We start from the raw sequence: 13,619 nt of genomic DNA, 5'->3' as shown, positions 1-13,619 counted from the left end.
CCGGCCGGCCGGCCCCCCCTCCCCCTGGGGCGGCAAAAAAGCCAGAGCCGGCCCTGCTCTGAAGACTCCAACTGGGGGTACTGGCCCAGATTTCAGGGGTGAAATCTGTGTACTATGAACTGCAATATGCAGTGGGGTGAGAAAAATTGCTTAGTCTAGTTGTTGCCCAGCCTAATAGGGTTGAGAGTTTAGACTACATGCTTATATGTTATTTCTTTTGGTAACTAACTCTGACTTTTTGCCTATCACTTAATATCACTTAAAATCTATCTTTTGTAGTCAGTAAATATGTTTTACTGTTTATCTTTACCGGTGAGTTTGCCTGAAGTGTGTGGTAAATCTGCTCAGGTTTTGCAAAGACTGGTGTATGTTCACTTTCATTGATGAAGTGGTGAACCAATTAATAAGTCTGCACTGCCCATCTTGAGCAGTGCAAGACAGTATATTCCTGGGGTACAGTGCTGGGAGCTGGAGGGGGATTTGAATCAGGTGCCTTTCTCTGTGTGATTGATGAGTGGCTCGGGGAGCATTCATGCAATCTAGCTGGGTGTGGGGTCTCCACATGCGGTTGTGCTGAGTGATAACAGCACCTGGAGGCGTTGCTGGTGAGAGACAGCCCAGGCTGGAGAGAGTTCAGGTGGCACATTGGTCCCACAGTCCCAGGCTGCACCCTGGGGATTCTGTCACACCAACCATTATACTATTATTTCTATTGTACTATTTATACTGTTATCTCTTTTTAAACTTCATTCTTGTAGGATGAAAGGTAGACCACTCTAATTTCTAATTCAGCTCACACTAAAATAATTTATTTCAGGGTAAAAGAGGTACAGCTCAGCTAATAACCTTATGTTATGCTGCAGCTCATGATTTACTAAAAAAACCAGTGGAATCCATCAAGCAGGACGTCTTTGCTGCGACTACTAATTTAAAAAGGCACTACAAATATCGGTATTGGACTTCTTATAGCTCTTAGCAATATCTCAAGTTCAATAAGTTCCTGTTTAAAAGATTATAAAGATAAAATGTGTAAAATGGCATATGTTATGCTGGTAATAAGAGTAGCAATTTTTTGTTATTGCAATCTAATAATGTTACACAGGTAACATAACCTTAAGCAGATGAAATGGAATGAATGAAATCTTTAAAATGTTGTACAGTTTGGACAAGTTATGCAAACTTGTCTCCATAACATTTTCATTTATATTAAAAATCAATAAGCAAATTTCAGTGTGATTGACCTACTGATATGCAAAATGAATACTTTGATAATATCACTAGTAAACGGGGCTCCTTATATTTTGTTAAAAGAATGAGGAGTACTTGTGGCACCTTAGAGACTAACAAATTTATTTGAGCATAAGCTTTCATGGGCTAAAACCCACTTCATCAGATGCATGCAGTGGAAAATACAGTAGGAAGATATATCTATACAGAGGACATGAAAAAATGGGTGTTGCCTTACTAACTATAACGAGAATAATCAGTGAAGGTGGGCTATTATCAGCAGGAGAAAAAAAACTTTTGTAGTGATAATTAGGATGGCCCATTTCCAACAGTTGACAAGAAGCTGTGAGTAACAGTAGGGGGGGAAAATTAGCATGGGGAAATAGGTTTTACTTTGTGTAATGACCCATCCACTCCCAGTCTTTATTCAAGCCTAATTTAATGGTGTCCAGTTTGCAAATTAATTCCAATTCTGCAGTTTCTCATTGGAGTCTGTTTTTGAAGTTTTTTTGTTGGAGTATTGCAACTTTGAGGTCTGTAATCAAGTGACCAGGGAGGTTGCATGCATCCGATGAAGTGGGTTTTAGCCCACGAAAGCTTATGCTCAAATAAATTTGTTAGTCTATAAGGTGCCACAAGTACTGCTCGTTCTTTTTGCTGATACAGACTAACACGGCTACCACTCTGAAACTTATATTTTGTTCTTTATTTATAGTACATATGCAATTTTTATTTACAATAACCTAGAGAGTTTTATTTATTATACATCTGCTTCATAAAAACTGAAAATTTAGGGTTTTTCTAAACATCAGATACTTATGGTTGACAAATAAAATGAACTTTTGTATGATTGACACTGTTTGAAAGTTTAGGGGTTTTTTGAGGCTTAAAATCACAGTGATATGATAAAGTATGTCAGTTCAAATTTGTCTTTCAATCTGAATCTATCCATGTATGTGGATGCTCTTTACACTATATTGGTATTTTTAGATTCAAAGTGGCACGGAAGTTTCACAAACTAACATTGTTGAATGTTTTGTTTGTTTTTAGATTTGAAATAAAGCAGTTTTAAACTATTTAAAAAAAAATCTTTGTGATCTTAATAACTGCTTATATATTCATTTATGCGTACAATGTTGTTGTAGCAGCTGTGTTACTTCCAGGATATTAGAGAGACAAGGTAGGTGAGGTAATATTTTTATTGGACCACTTCTGTTGCTGAGAGAGACAGGCTTTTGAGGTTACACAGAGCTCTTCCTTGGGGCAGATCTAAAAAAACTTGTCTCTCTCAGCAACAGAAATTGGTCCAATAAAACTATTACTTCACTTACCTTGTCTCTCTGTATACATTTGTTTTACTGTAGTTCATTTGTACCATAGAAAGCTTTAACTGTGAACTTAATATTTGTACACGTGAAAATATAGAAGGGTCACTGTAATATTTGATTGTAGAATTACAAAAATCCTAGCAAGGATAAATGATTTCTTTTTAAATTCAGATAATTTTTAATTTTGTATTTAAGAAATGTATCATGCAAATGGGCTACAATGTTGTGTAGATGGCAAAAGCTTCAGCTATTTCAGGTCAAGCTGAATAATTTTCATATGTGGAAGTAAAATTGTCTCAATGTAATACTTAGACAAAAGCCTTCATATTGTAAGTTCTTAAAACCAAATTATTTGAACAACAGTCTCAAAAGAGATAACATGTGAAACTTTTTACAGCTATACCATAGGAAACTCAGACTGTTGAGCGACAATTTCCCCAATTCACAGCATTAGAAAATGCACAGTTTTATACAGTCAGAAGTTAGTGAAAATGGTGACAACTGCTGCACACAGAACTTCCAGTTTTGTAGATGGTAGAAACTTTCATATGCTGATATCCTGCCCCTTGTTAGAAGAGACATGTAGGGGAATTATGATTATAAAAGCAAGATTGTCACTTGTCCTCTGACCCAGTGGAGGGCAGGAAGAGAGTACAAGACCTCTTCATACTACTTTCCTATGTGGGCTGGCCTGTGTTGCCAGTCTGTGGATAGGAGACAAAGCAGGCTCCACATTTCTCTTTCTCCTCACACATAAATGTACTGGCAAGCAGAGCTGAGCTAGCACAGGGTGGGAAGATAGTAATCTGATACGTTTATGGGCCAGTAGCAGATTATTTCCTGCCCGGAGCAAGGAAAGAAGTTGATGGGGAATTGGCACACTAACTCGCAATTCCTTCCTGAATTGCTGTTGGGGCATTACGCCTACCCACAGCCTCTTACAGAGAATTAGTCGCAATGGATGAAATCCTGGTCCCCCTGGGTACATTTACACTGCAGTTAAATACCCACAGCTGGTCTGGGTCAGTTGACTTGGGCTTGCGGGGCTTAGGCTGCGGGATTGTAAAATTTCTGTATAACTGTTCAGGCTCAGGCTGGAACCCAACCTCATGAGGACCCCATGAGAGGACAGGGTCCTAGATCCCAGGCTCCAGCCCAAGCCCAAACGTCTACACAGCTATTTTTAGCCCCATAGCCCGAGCCAGCTGACCCAGACCAGCCACAGCCATGCCATGGGTCTTTTATTCCAGTGTAGACATATCCTGAAGTCAACAAGAGTTTTCCCATTGACTTCAACAGGGCCAGAATTTCTCCAGTGTGTCAATCTACCCCAAGATGTTAACATTCGATAGCTGTAATAACTGACTTTGTAAGTGTCCTTAAGTAACTTATTATACTTCTCCATAGCAGTAGCTCTAATCCCATGAGTAGTCTCACCAAAAATGATGGGACTACTTACTGTGCATGAGAGCTTTCAGGAATGGGGTCTGAATGGCTGTTCCACATTGTTTATGCTCCCAAAAATTCTTGGTGAAGTCGGTGAGAGTTTTGGGTGTGCAACGAATGCAGAATCAGACATAACATGAAGAAATTATCACTTGTAATAATTGCTTGTTTCCTATATTGTCGTAATACCTATTGTGAACAGTTGTTTTGAAAGTTTCTTTCTTTTGCTTTTAACTCTTCACTTGAATCAATAAAAATGTGGTTCTTAAAAAAAAAATAAAAAAATAGAATGGATCTAAACTGAATGATCAACTTTTATCATATCAAAGTGAGAATAAGTTTTCCATTTAGTTTATGGTTGACATTAATAGAAGGGAGATACTAGCAGTGGTGTTAGCTGTAAATAATGTAGATTGTATGTTATCCCAAAATATATACTGTAAAATGTAGTGTCCATTGCGGGCTGCAGTCGCCAGTATTTCAAAAGATATGTTCACCTCTAATTTTTATTAGTAAAATATAGATTTTTTTAATGAGGCAATCATAAAATGCAAACAAATCCATATCCTATAATAGCTAAATAATTTTTTTTATATATTTATTCAAGACTGGGACAGGGAGAAATTACTTGAAGCATGGATGTCTAATCCAGAGAACTGCTGCCAACGTTCAGGTGTTCAAATGCCAACTCCACCTCCAAGTGGGTATAATGCCTGGGACACACTCCCTTCACCACGAACTCCCCGCACCACTCGCTCTTCTGTGACCTCCCCTGATGAAATCAGCCTGTCACCAGGAGATATTGAGACAATTCTGGTATGATTTATTCTTAAGAAAGATTCCTTGCCTTTTACTTTGTGAATAGTTAGAGGCACAAAGTAGTGTATTAAATATTATTAAAAAGTTGTTCTGGTATATAATGCTTTGCAACTTGTGAGAAAATCTTCCATAATCATTGTGCAGTTGGTTTTTAAAGTATGTTTTTAGTTCCTTACAAATAGGACTGAAATTAATTGGGAAATTGAACTGATTTCCCCCTCCTGTTTCTCTCCCCCCACCTTCTTCACACACCCCAACATAGTGCGAGAGAACTATTTTGTCATTTACCTTTGCAAAATAACCTTGGAAAGAACATAAGATCTTTCTTTCTTAAATGTAAGCAAACACTGAAGTGTGCATAGAATCATAGAAATGTAGAGTTGGAAGGGAGCACAAGAGGTCGCCTGGTCCAGCCCCTTGTGCTGATTCATTTTAACAATTGGCTTTATAATGACACAAGTTGAGCATGTGGCTGGAACAAGGGACACTGTTTTCAGCTTGACTGCCACCATTATAATGTAGGACTTCTGATTTAACAAGATAGGATCATACCAAGTGTGTGTAGCTCAGCACTTCTTTGGAGACTTTTTATCTAGATGTTCAATTCCATGGTATCCATTTCCTTGAACATACTTAAATGCTTTGAATCTTCCCTTTTATATTTTTCATTAGGAAACAAAGTTTTCTTTGTTTGCCTTTTAAATGTCAGCCTACTACTGTACTGTAAGATTATAAATAATTTTGTTGTGTGAGGGTTGCTCTAAGCAGTTTACAAGGCTATCACAAATTTCAGATATAAAAGCATCTTTCATTAAAATCAATAATGCTCTTTTGGAAGACAGAACTCTCTTTTTCTTAATCCACAGCTGTAACTTTATAAAATTTGTGCTCAGTGACCTATTTTTTAGGAGATACATAGTTTTGTAACTGGGTTATCCCTGGGCATCATATCAAAGTAAAACTTTGCATTCAGTATACAGACAACCCTTCTCTAATTTTAAAATAGTACATATATGGCATTATAGTTTATCCTTTTTTATATCTGCTGCAATACTTTTCCTGGAATATAACTTCATGTGAAATGAAGTGACAAATGTATGTTATATTGTATATTTCCCTTTCTTAGTATTGGGGGCTTGTGATGGGAATGCAGGATCAGACCCACTATGAAATATGATGGTGGATGTAGTTTAATATCTGTGGTATTAGTTTTATATCTGGATTTAAATTGTGTGTGTATATGTCTGTGTGTGTGTATATGTGTGTGTGTGTGTGTGTGTGTGTGTGTGTGTATATATAGCTAGTTTACTTCCTGTTTTACAGTCTTCAGTTGTTAAAATGGATCTTTTAGGAAACTAAAGAAACAAGTACGATTGTTGTTAGAATTTCAGATTTTATGTAGAGATTTTTTTCTATTAAGATGTTTCTCACTTAAAATGCTCGTCTATGCACAAAAAGACAAATCCTGGGCCTCATTAACATCCTTATGTGAGACAAACACAAAATTTATAAGCCTAGGGGCCGGGAGCAGCGCGGAGCCAGGGCAGGCAGAGAGCCTGCCTTAGCCCTGCTGCGCCGCTGACTGGGAGCTGCCTGAGGTAAGCACCACCCAGCCAGAGCCTGCCCCCTGAACCGCCTCCCCCAGTCAGAACCCGCTCCCGTACCCTAACTTCCTCCCAGACCCTGCACCCGCGCCCCAGCCCTAAGCCACCTTCCACACGTAAACAGTCTCCCAGAGCTCACATCCCGAACCCTCTGCTGCACCCCAACCCCCTGCCTCAGCCTGGAGCCTCCTCCCGGAGCCTGCACCCCCTCCCACAGTGCTGGAGGGATCGAGCACTGAGACTGCTAACTTCCCCATTATCTAGACTGTCCTTACAGGGGCCTGACAGCAAAGAGACGTGGCCTCCCTCTGAGATTGACAGCAAGGAAGGGCCACACACACCTACAGGGTGCATTCAGTCACACATATATCTCTTTATGTGTTTGCAAGATCAGGGTCTTAACTTTCAATATTTTGTTTTTTTCTGATAGCACTTTTTATAAAATTCAAATAAGATATCCTACCACTAATAACATGGAAGGAAGGAAGGAGCCTTTATAATTTAGCTCATTATACATTTTGATCTAAAGATGCAAAGTACAAATTTTCAAATCAGTTTTACAAACCTCAACCTGATTTTTTTTTATTCTTTTTTTTTAGATCTAGTGATTAAAATCATAACTTTAAATCAATTATTTAAATTGCTCCACCCTGCCTTGGACCTGATCCTTTGCAGGGCAGAATACCTCCTCTGACATATGACTGACCTTATCTACCAAGCCCTGCTACTGCTATTGAAGTCAGTGGCAAAACTCTCATGGAGTTTACTGGTGCACTGTCGTCTTTATTGGGAGCTAAGAGTGCTCAACATCTTAAAGGCTGGAGGTGGCGGAGATCCCAGAAGGCAATAAAAAAAATTGTTGCACAGGTTCCTAAAATATTTATAATAAATGTTTGTGGGGAGGTGTGTGGAAATGAAGACATGCACCTTTCCATTTTCAATTTTTTGAACATAAAGCAACACTTTCTCATCGATACATTCATAAAAGATTTTTCCCTACTTTGTACATGGCCTGTTTTCTTACAGTAGTTTGGTTTTATATTTTTATTATGTAATTCTCATGAGTTCTGCACATGGCACACAGGAGTTTGTTTTTCTTTCCTTCATCTGTATTTTTTTCTTTATCTACAGTGTGACATTTGTATGTGTAATATTTCTGTATTTGAAGACCCAGTGGATATGCCTTGTGGACATGAGTTTTGCAGATCATGCTGGGAGGCGTGAGTATACCCATTTAGCTTTTTTTTTTAAACGACTAGACTTCCATTTTAAAGAGGGGGGGGAAATCACAACCAATAAATAGCCATTGTCAAATGTTGAGAGGTAGCTGTTCTGAACCATATGGAATACTTTCATATGTATTGTTCTTATTGGCCATTAACTGGCTGATGGGTACATAGCGATGGCTTTGGTCCTGATACAAGCTTAAGTGCATTGCCAAATAGGGATGGATTTAAGCATGTTATTTAGTGATTTGCTGAGTTGGGGCCTAACTGTCTGAGAACTGGTCTACACTTAAAAGTTTTACAAGTATAATTATTTTGGTTAGGAGTGTGACTTTTACTGAAATAGACTAGTAAAAGCCCAAGTGTGATGCAGTGATAGTGGTATAAAGATGACCTATACCACTATCACTGCATCCTCAGTAGGGAGGGTTGTACTGCTTTAATTATATTGGTAAATTTGAAGTGATGCAACTTGTCCAGTGTAGATAAAGCCTAATTCTAATTCATCCATTATTGTGGTATTTTGTAAGGAGCATTAAGCTCATCACAACCTTAAATATGAGTTACTGTTTAAAACGTGGATTTTAGAGCATGTAGAAAAAATAATTCATGTTCCTATTGTATTGTAAATTGGTGTGCTGTATCAAGCTCTGGGTAGGGCTAGTGCTGCAAATCTGGAATTATTTGATCAAGGGGGTTTTGGAATACAGTGTCCTCTTCCCCCCCACCCCCGAAGACCTTGTCAGTAAAATTGTTGAGTTTTTATTTCTTTTTCTCTCTTTTGCATACACATGGCTAAAACATGTTATTGACCCCAAACTAATATCATTGATCAGTTACAACTCAGCTAATGTCCAGCATCCACTATCACTTTGGGGAAGCAATATTTTTAAAGATAGTAGGGGTTATCATTAGCTCTACAAACTGCCTTTCACTTGAGTGATAGGGTACAGACAGTAATTTGTGCATGTATAGCTGACATCAGGTCACTTGATAGCTCACACAACATGCTGGAGCTGTTGAACCCAAACAACATCCTGGTACTAAGAGTTCAAGTCCTACCCTTAGCAGACTTCTGAGATTACTCTCTGCCTGCATTCTGCTTGTGGTTAGGAGCTGCAAAGGGGGTCCTTATGGAAGTTTGGCCCTGAGGTTTCTGTTTAAGAGCTGATAATTCAAATTGCTTCAAAATTCACATGCATATTCCGACTCTTTTGAAAAATTCTGTACCTCATCAAGGCCAGGATAGCTTTAGTGGTGAAAGTCTGGTTTCATTTGGGCAAGGGGTTTCATCATATACAGCCCATCCAAAAGCTGTATACAAAACCAGTATTAGTTCTGGTTATAGAGAGTTTGCATCTGCTCAAGCTTCCTCAGGAACTCCTTTGTGAGGGACAATCACTGAGCAATGATAGTTACATGGTGTCTTGAGGAAACAAGCACTGCACCTTGACCATGGACCATCAGTTTGTTTGCCCTCCTAGGGAGACTTTTGTGTACTGTGCACACTTAGTGTTACCAACTTGCCATTTGTTTGGTGTCCAGGACTCAGCGGGGCCTCTTTTTGGAAGTGTGAGTGGTATGTGCAATTTTGAAGATGGTCAGCACCCTACAAGTCTCCCTCAATGCCATCTGCCCAAATCCCACTCTAGGACAGTTAAGTAGGCAAAACTGTGTCCAGGATATGAGGCCCGGTATGATGTTATGAGGCTCAATTGATGCGAGAGACTAGATGTCACATATAAAATGGTATCGGAGAGGCTGGCACAAGAGTCGCAGCCAGGATGGATCAATTCTGAGCTGGGAGGGGCTCATTGAGCTCCTTTAAGGTACTCCCAGAGGTGAAAGTTAGCTGGTACGCTCTGGTACGACGTACCGGCAAGAGTCGGTGCGCCATACCGGGGCGGCCCGGCTTCCCCAGGCGACAATTTAAAGGGCCTGGGGCTCCCAGCAGTGGCTGGAGCCCCAGGCCCTTTAAATTGCTGCCAGAGCCCCTCTGCTGGAGCCCTGGAGTAGCGGCGGGGCTCCGGGCGTTATTTAAAGGGCCAGGGCTCCCGCTGCCTCTACTGCCCTGGGCCCTTTAAATAGCCCCCAAAACCCCGCTGCCGGAGCCCTGGGGTAGCAGCGGCAGCTGGGGACTCTGGCAGCAGTTTAAAGGGCCCGGGGCGGTAGCAGCGGTCGAGCCCTGGGCCCTTTAAACTGCTGCCAGAGCCCCCAGCTGCCGCTGCTACCCCGGCAGGGGAGGGGGAGGGCACTTACCAGTACAGGATGGGCCGGGCTGGCTCTGACCCCCCCGTCCCCGCTCCATCTGCCTGAGGCCCCACCCCTTCCGGGGGCCAGAGCCGGCCCCAACCCAGCCCCGTACTGGTAAGTCCCTGTTTCTACTTTCACCCCTGGGTACTCCTAGGCCTGGCAGACAATATCTATGCTGGGAGCTGGGAATAGGCATGCTCTGTGCATGCCCGAGGCACATACAGCTGAGATTGGCAGGAAAGAACTCCCAAAAAGTTGAATGGGGAAGTTCTCACACATCTCAGACCTATCGTTGAATGCTCTGTTCATCTCCAGGAGGTGTTCTCATTCATTTTAGACATCCTATTAAGATGAATGGGCCACTTCACACCTCTGTGAGCCTCCAGAGCTGCAGACAGGTGTGCAGAGCTCCTTTCCACTATGCTCGGGACCTTGGGACTCTCCTCCTCTCCCCGTTGCTGCCCCCTGCTGGAAGAAGTGTTCCTTGCAGCCCTTCCGCCAGCACTTTGTCTCCTTCCATGGCCCCTCCAGCCGTACTGGTGTTACCCAGGGTTCTTTCAACCCAAAGCTCTTGATATCTTTACTCTGTGCAAGGTGGTGTCAGGAAATAAATCAAAGGAGACACGCTCTTCAACCGATAGATGGCTGGCACAAACAGGATAACACAAGAGTGCTCTCACGTAAAGCTATACTTTACTTAGTCTCAAGCACTTGCACACATCCGCAACAGGTTAGTAAAACACCCCCAACCCTCAGTAATTACCGAAGTTGGGTGTGGCTCTCAAGTGGCACAGCATCAGTCTTCTGATAGCCAATCTTCCATCTGCTGGTGGGACTGCAAGATGTGTCCAGAAGGAGAGTCCCTTCCCTGAAGAGTCCAACTACCCCAAACTTTCTTCCCTTATTTATTTATTAGTATTACAATAACACATCACTCAAAGAAAACTTGTTAAGCAAGCAATTTCAGAGGTTAAGCAAGAGGTTTCCTTCTGATCATCAATTAGCCAGATGTGTTTTTTCAAAATTTGCACGCCTTGAGGCCCTGAAAGACACATCCCTGAGGGCACATATAGACAAGCTTCCTGTTTTCCTAAAATGCATATCTCAGCAATTTCAACAGAGATCTCGTCAGGAAGGACATGGAGTCAAGCTGCCCTTTCTGTGACACTCCCCTCTCCCTCCCGCAACTTGGTCATGCTAAGGCTGCATAGGCCCACTTACGACTTGCTAGCTTGGCTACTTTTAGCAATAGTGGTTCGGGCATTTTACTGGTCTGCTGCGATCTCCCCGTACACTGGGGATGTGGCAGTGTCAGAACAAGTGCAGAGCTGGTAACTAATGTGGTGATAGTGAGGGGGACATGATTGAAGCGTACCTGTAGAGTGGCATGAGAGGGATTCCTAGGCACACTTCATCACCACTTAGGGTATGTCTACTCTATAGTAAAAGACCAGCAGCTGGTCTGCGTCAGCTGACTCGGGCTCACGGGACTTGGGCTGTAGGGATATAAAAGTACAGTGTAGACACTTAGGCTGGAGCCTGTGCACTGAGACCCCATGAGGGAGGAGGGGGGGTCTCAGAGTGGCTACACTGCATTTTTATAGCCCCACGGCCTGAGCCCCATGAACCTGAGTCTTGTATCACAGTATAGATGGTAGCCTAAGTGGTGAAAGTGTGCCCAGGAAGCCCCCTTCTGCCGACCTACTGGTGCCTTTCAAAAAGGAGGGGGAAATTTACAGACAAAAAATACCTAGTTGACACACAGTTATGGTTGCCTAGCACTGCCTCATATCCTTTCAGAATCTGGAGAGTAGCTAAACCTAAATTTTTGAACACCAGAAATAAAGAGCTATATTAAGACAAACTTAAACCTCTGAAAACAGGTAATGTCTCCCACACAACATTTACTCACCCTACTTTGAGTGATACCCCAACCGGCTAGGAATCATAGGACTGCATCCTTCGTGAGCATGTGGAGGACAGTGGGGAAAGTCCACAACAATAGCGGGGGTGGGGGGAGATATTTAGGCCTTGTCCTCGCTAGGAAAAGGATAAACTTTGCAAATGTGAGATAGTAAGCCCAAGCTATACTTGACCACTTTGCTGACTCCAGACAAACTCCCAAAACCTTGGTAAATATTTATCTTTGTCCTAAGGATTCCGTCATCACCTTGTGGTTGCCACTGACTGAGCCTTGTGGTGCACTCTGATGTGTGTCAACAGGCTGCATAAAAGCTTCATGGCGATTTGCGAATGCCAGTGCAGGTGTAGAGTTTTGATGGGCACTGAGAATATGCTACTCCTGGGGGGATTCTGCACCACTGCGCAATGCAGAATTTGAGCAGAATTTCCTTTTTCCCTTGGAGAAATGGGCTGCAGAGCTGCAGGCCACCACTAGGGGCTGCCGGACCCAGCAAACCCCAGCATCCCAACTCACAAATAAAAAACACTGCCACGGAGAAGGGGAGGGGGAAGGAGTTGGAGGGTTCCCAGCTGCTGCAGTTCCTGGCGTGACCTGAAGGAAGGAGGCAGCATGCAGGAAACTCCATACAAGTCCAGGACCCAGTTTCTCCCTCTGGATCCCTGGGCTCTGGAGGGTAGGGGGGGTGAGTGTCTGTGCTAGGGGGGCCTGCAGCTGGGCTCGACGGGGGGGAGAAGGGGTGTGGATGTCTGGGCTGGGGCGCACCCCATGGCTTGGCTCTGGGGGAGGGCGGGGTTTGGGTTTCTGGGCGGGGGACACCCCGGGGCAGGGCTCTGAGGAGAGGGCTTGTGGGTGTCTGGCCCCCCAGCTGGGCTCTGGGGTGGGGGCGGGGCAGAGAAACAGGAACTGGGTTGACATGGGGGTTTCTTTAACTTTCTACTCCTGGGGGAACATTTTGTGTGTGTGTATGTCTGTATTGTTACAGGAGGATCTGAGGTATAGACATAGCCTAAGTTACAACAGGCTTAAATAATCTTAAATTTGACTATCTTTTTATGATCTCACAAGTAGAGTCTCATTTCAAGTACTAGTTAATAGCTGATGGGAACAAGTAGCCATTCCAAAGACTTATAGTTGATTTAGTCTAGCTAACTGTCAATTTGTTCAGATCAAGCTCTTACGTGTTTCAAACTGTATTTTGACAAGAACAAGGATTGCTATTTATTGTAAAAACTAATTACTTGTCAGACTAATTAGTGCATACATTAAGTACTGCTATATACATCTTTTGGGGACTTAAGAAATTTTGCTCAGTTTTATTAAATATTGTACAGAGGGCCCTTGTCAATGGGAGACAGGTATTCACCCATATATTCAAGTACTTTTTTCAGTTGCTCACTTGTGGACTCTTCTTTTTTTTTTCCTTCACCAAATGCCTCCTCAAATCTGAGGTACTCGTTGAGTGTAAAAAACAAGGGACAATTCATATTTCTTGATTTAAAAAGAGATGTAAATGAAAGTGTATATTTTATTAAGTTAGTATAAAGACAATGAATTTTCATCAATTTCTTGACTTGTTTATTTTTTATTATCAAATTCTGACTGACACAATTCTGGCAGGTTTTTGAATCTGAAAATTCAGGAGGGTGAGGCTCACAACATTTTTTGCCCAGCGTATGATTGCTTCCAGCTTGTTCCTGTAGAGATCATAGAAAGCGTGGTTTCCAGGGAGATGGACAAAAGATACCTACTGTTTGACATTAAGGTAAACTGTCAAGCTGTTCGTGTGTGACTA

General features: G+C 42.2%; 1 protein-coding gene across 3 annotated transcripts in view; it reads left to right on the top strand.

Annotated features, from left to right (window-relative positions):
• ANKIB1 (ankyrin repeat and IBR domain containing 1) overlaps positions 1 to 13,619 on the top strand; it is a 172,427-nt gene that overhangs the window by 117,642 nt on the left and 41,166 nt on the right. For all 3 annotated transcript variants that reach the window (XM_024219035.2, XM_024219036.2, XM_024219033.2), the window contains exons 6-8: positions 4,609 to 4,817; positions 7,556 to 7,644; positions 13,445 to 13,589. In XM_024219035.2, the coding sequence (XP_024074803.2) occupies positions 4,609 to 4,817; positions 7,556 to 7,644; positions 13,445 to 13,589 (443 nt within the window). The remainder of the gene's footprint in view (positions 1 to 4,608; positions 4,818 to 7,555; positions 7,645 to 13,444; positions 13,590 to 13,619) is intronic.

This window comes from Terrapene carolina, unplaced genomic scaffold (assembly GCF_002925995.2).
Source record: "Terrapene carolina triunguis isolate 2854851 unplaced genomic scaffold, T_m_triunguis-2.0 Scaffold84, whole genome shotgun sequence".
Taxonomy (NCBI): Eukaryota; Metazoa; Chordata; order Testudines; family Emydidae; genus Terrapene; species Terrapene triunguis.
The sequence above is the reverse complement of the archived record's forward strand: the minus strand, read 5'-3'. Positions and strand labels throughout refer to the sequence as shown.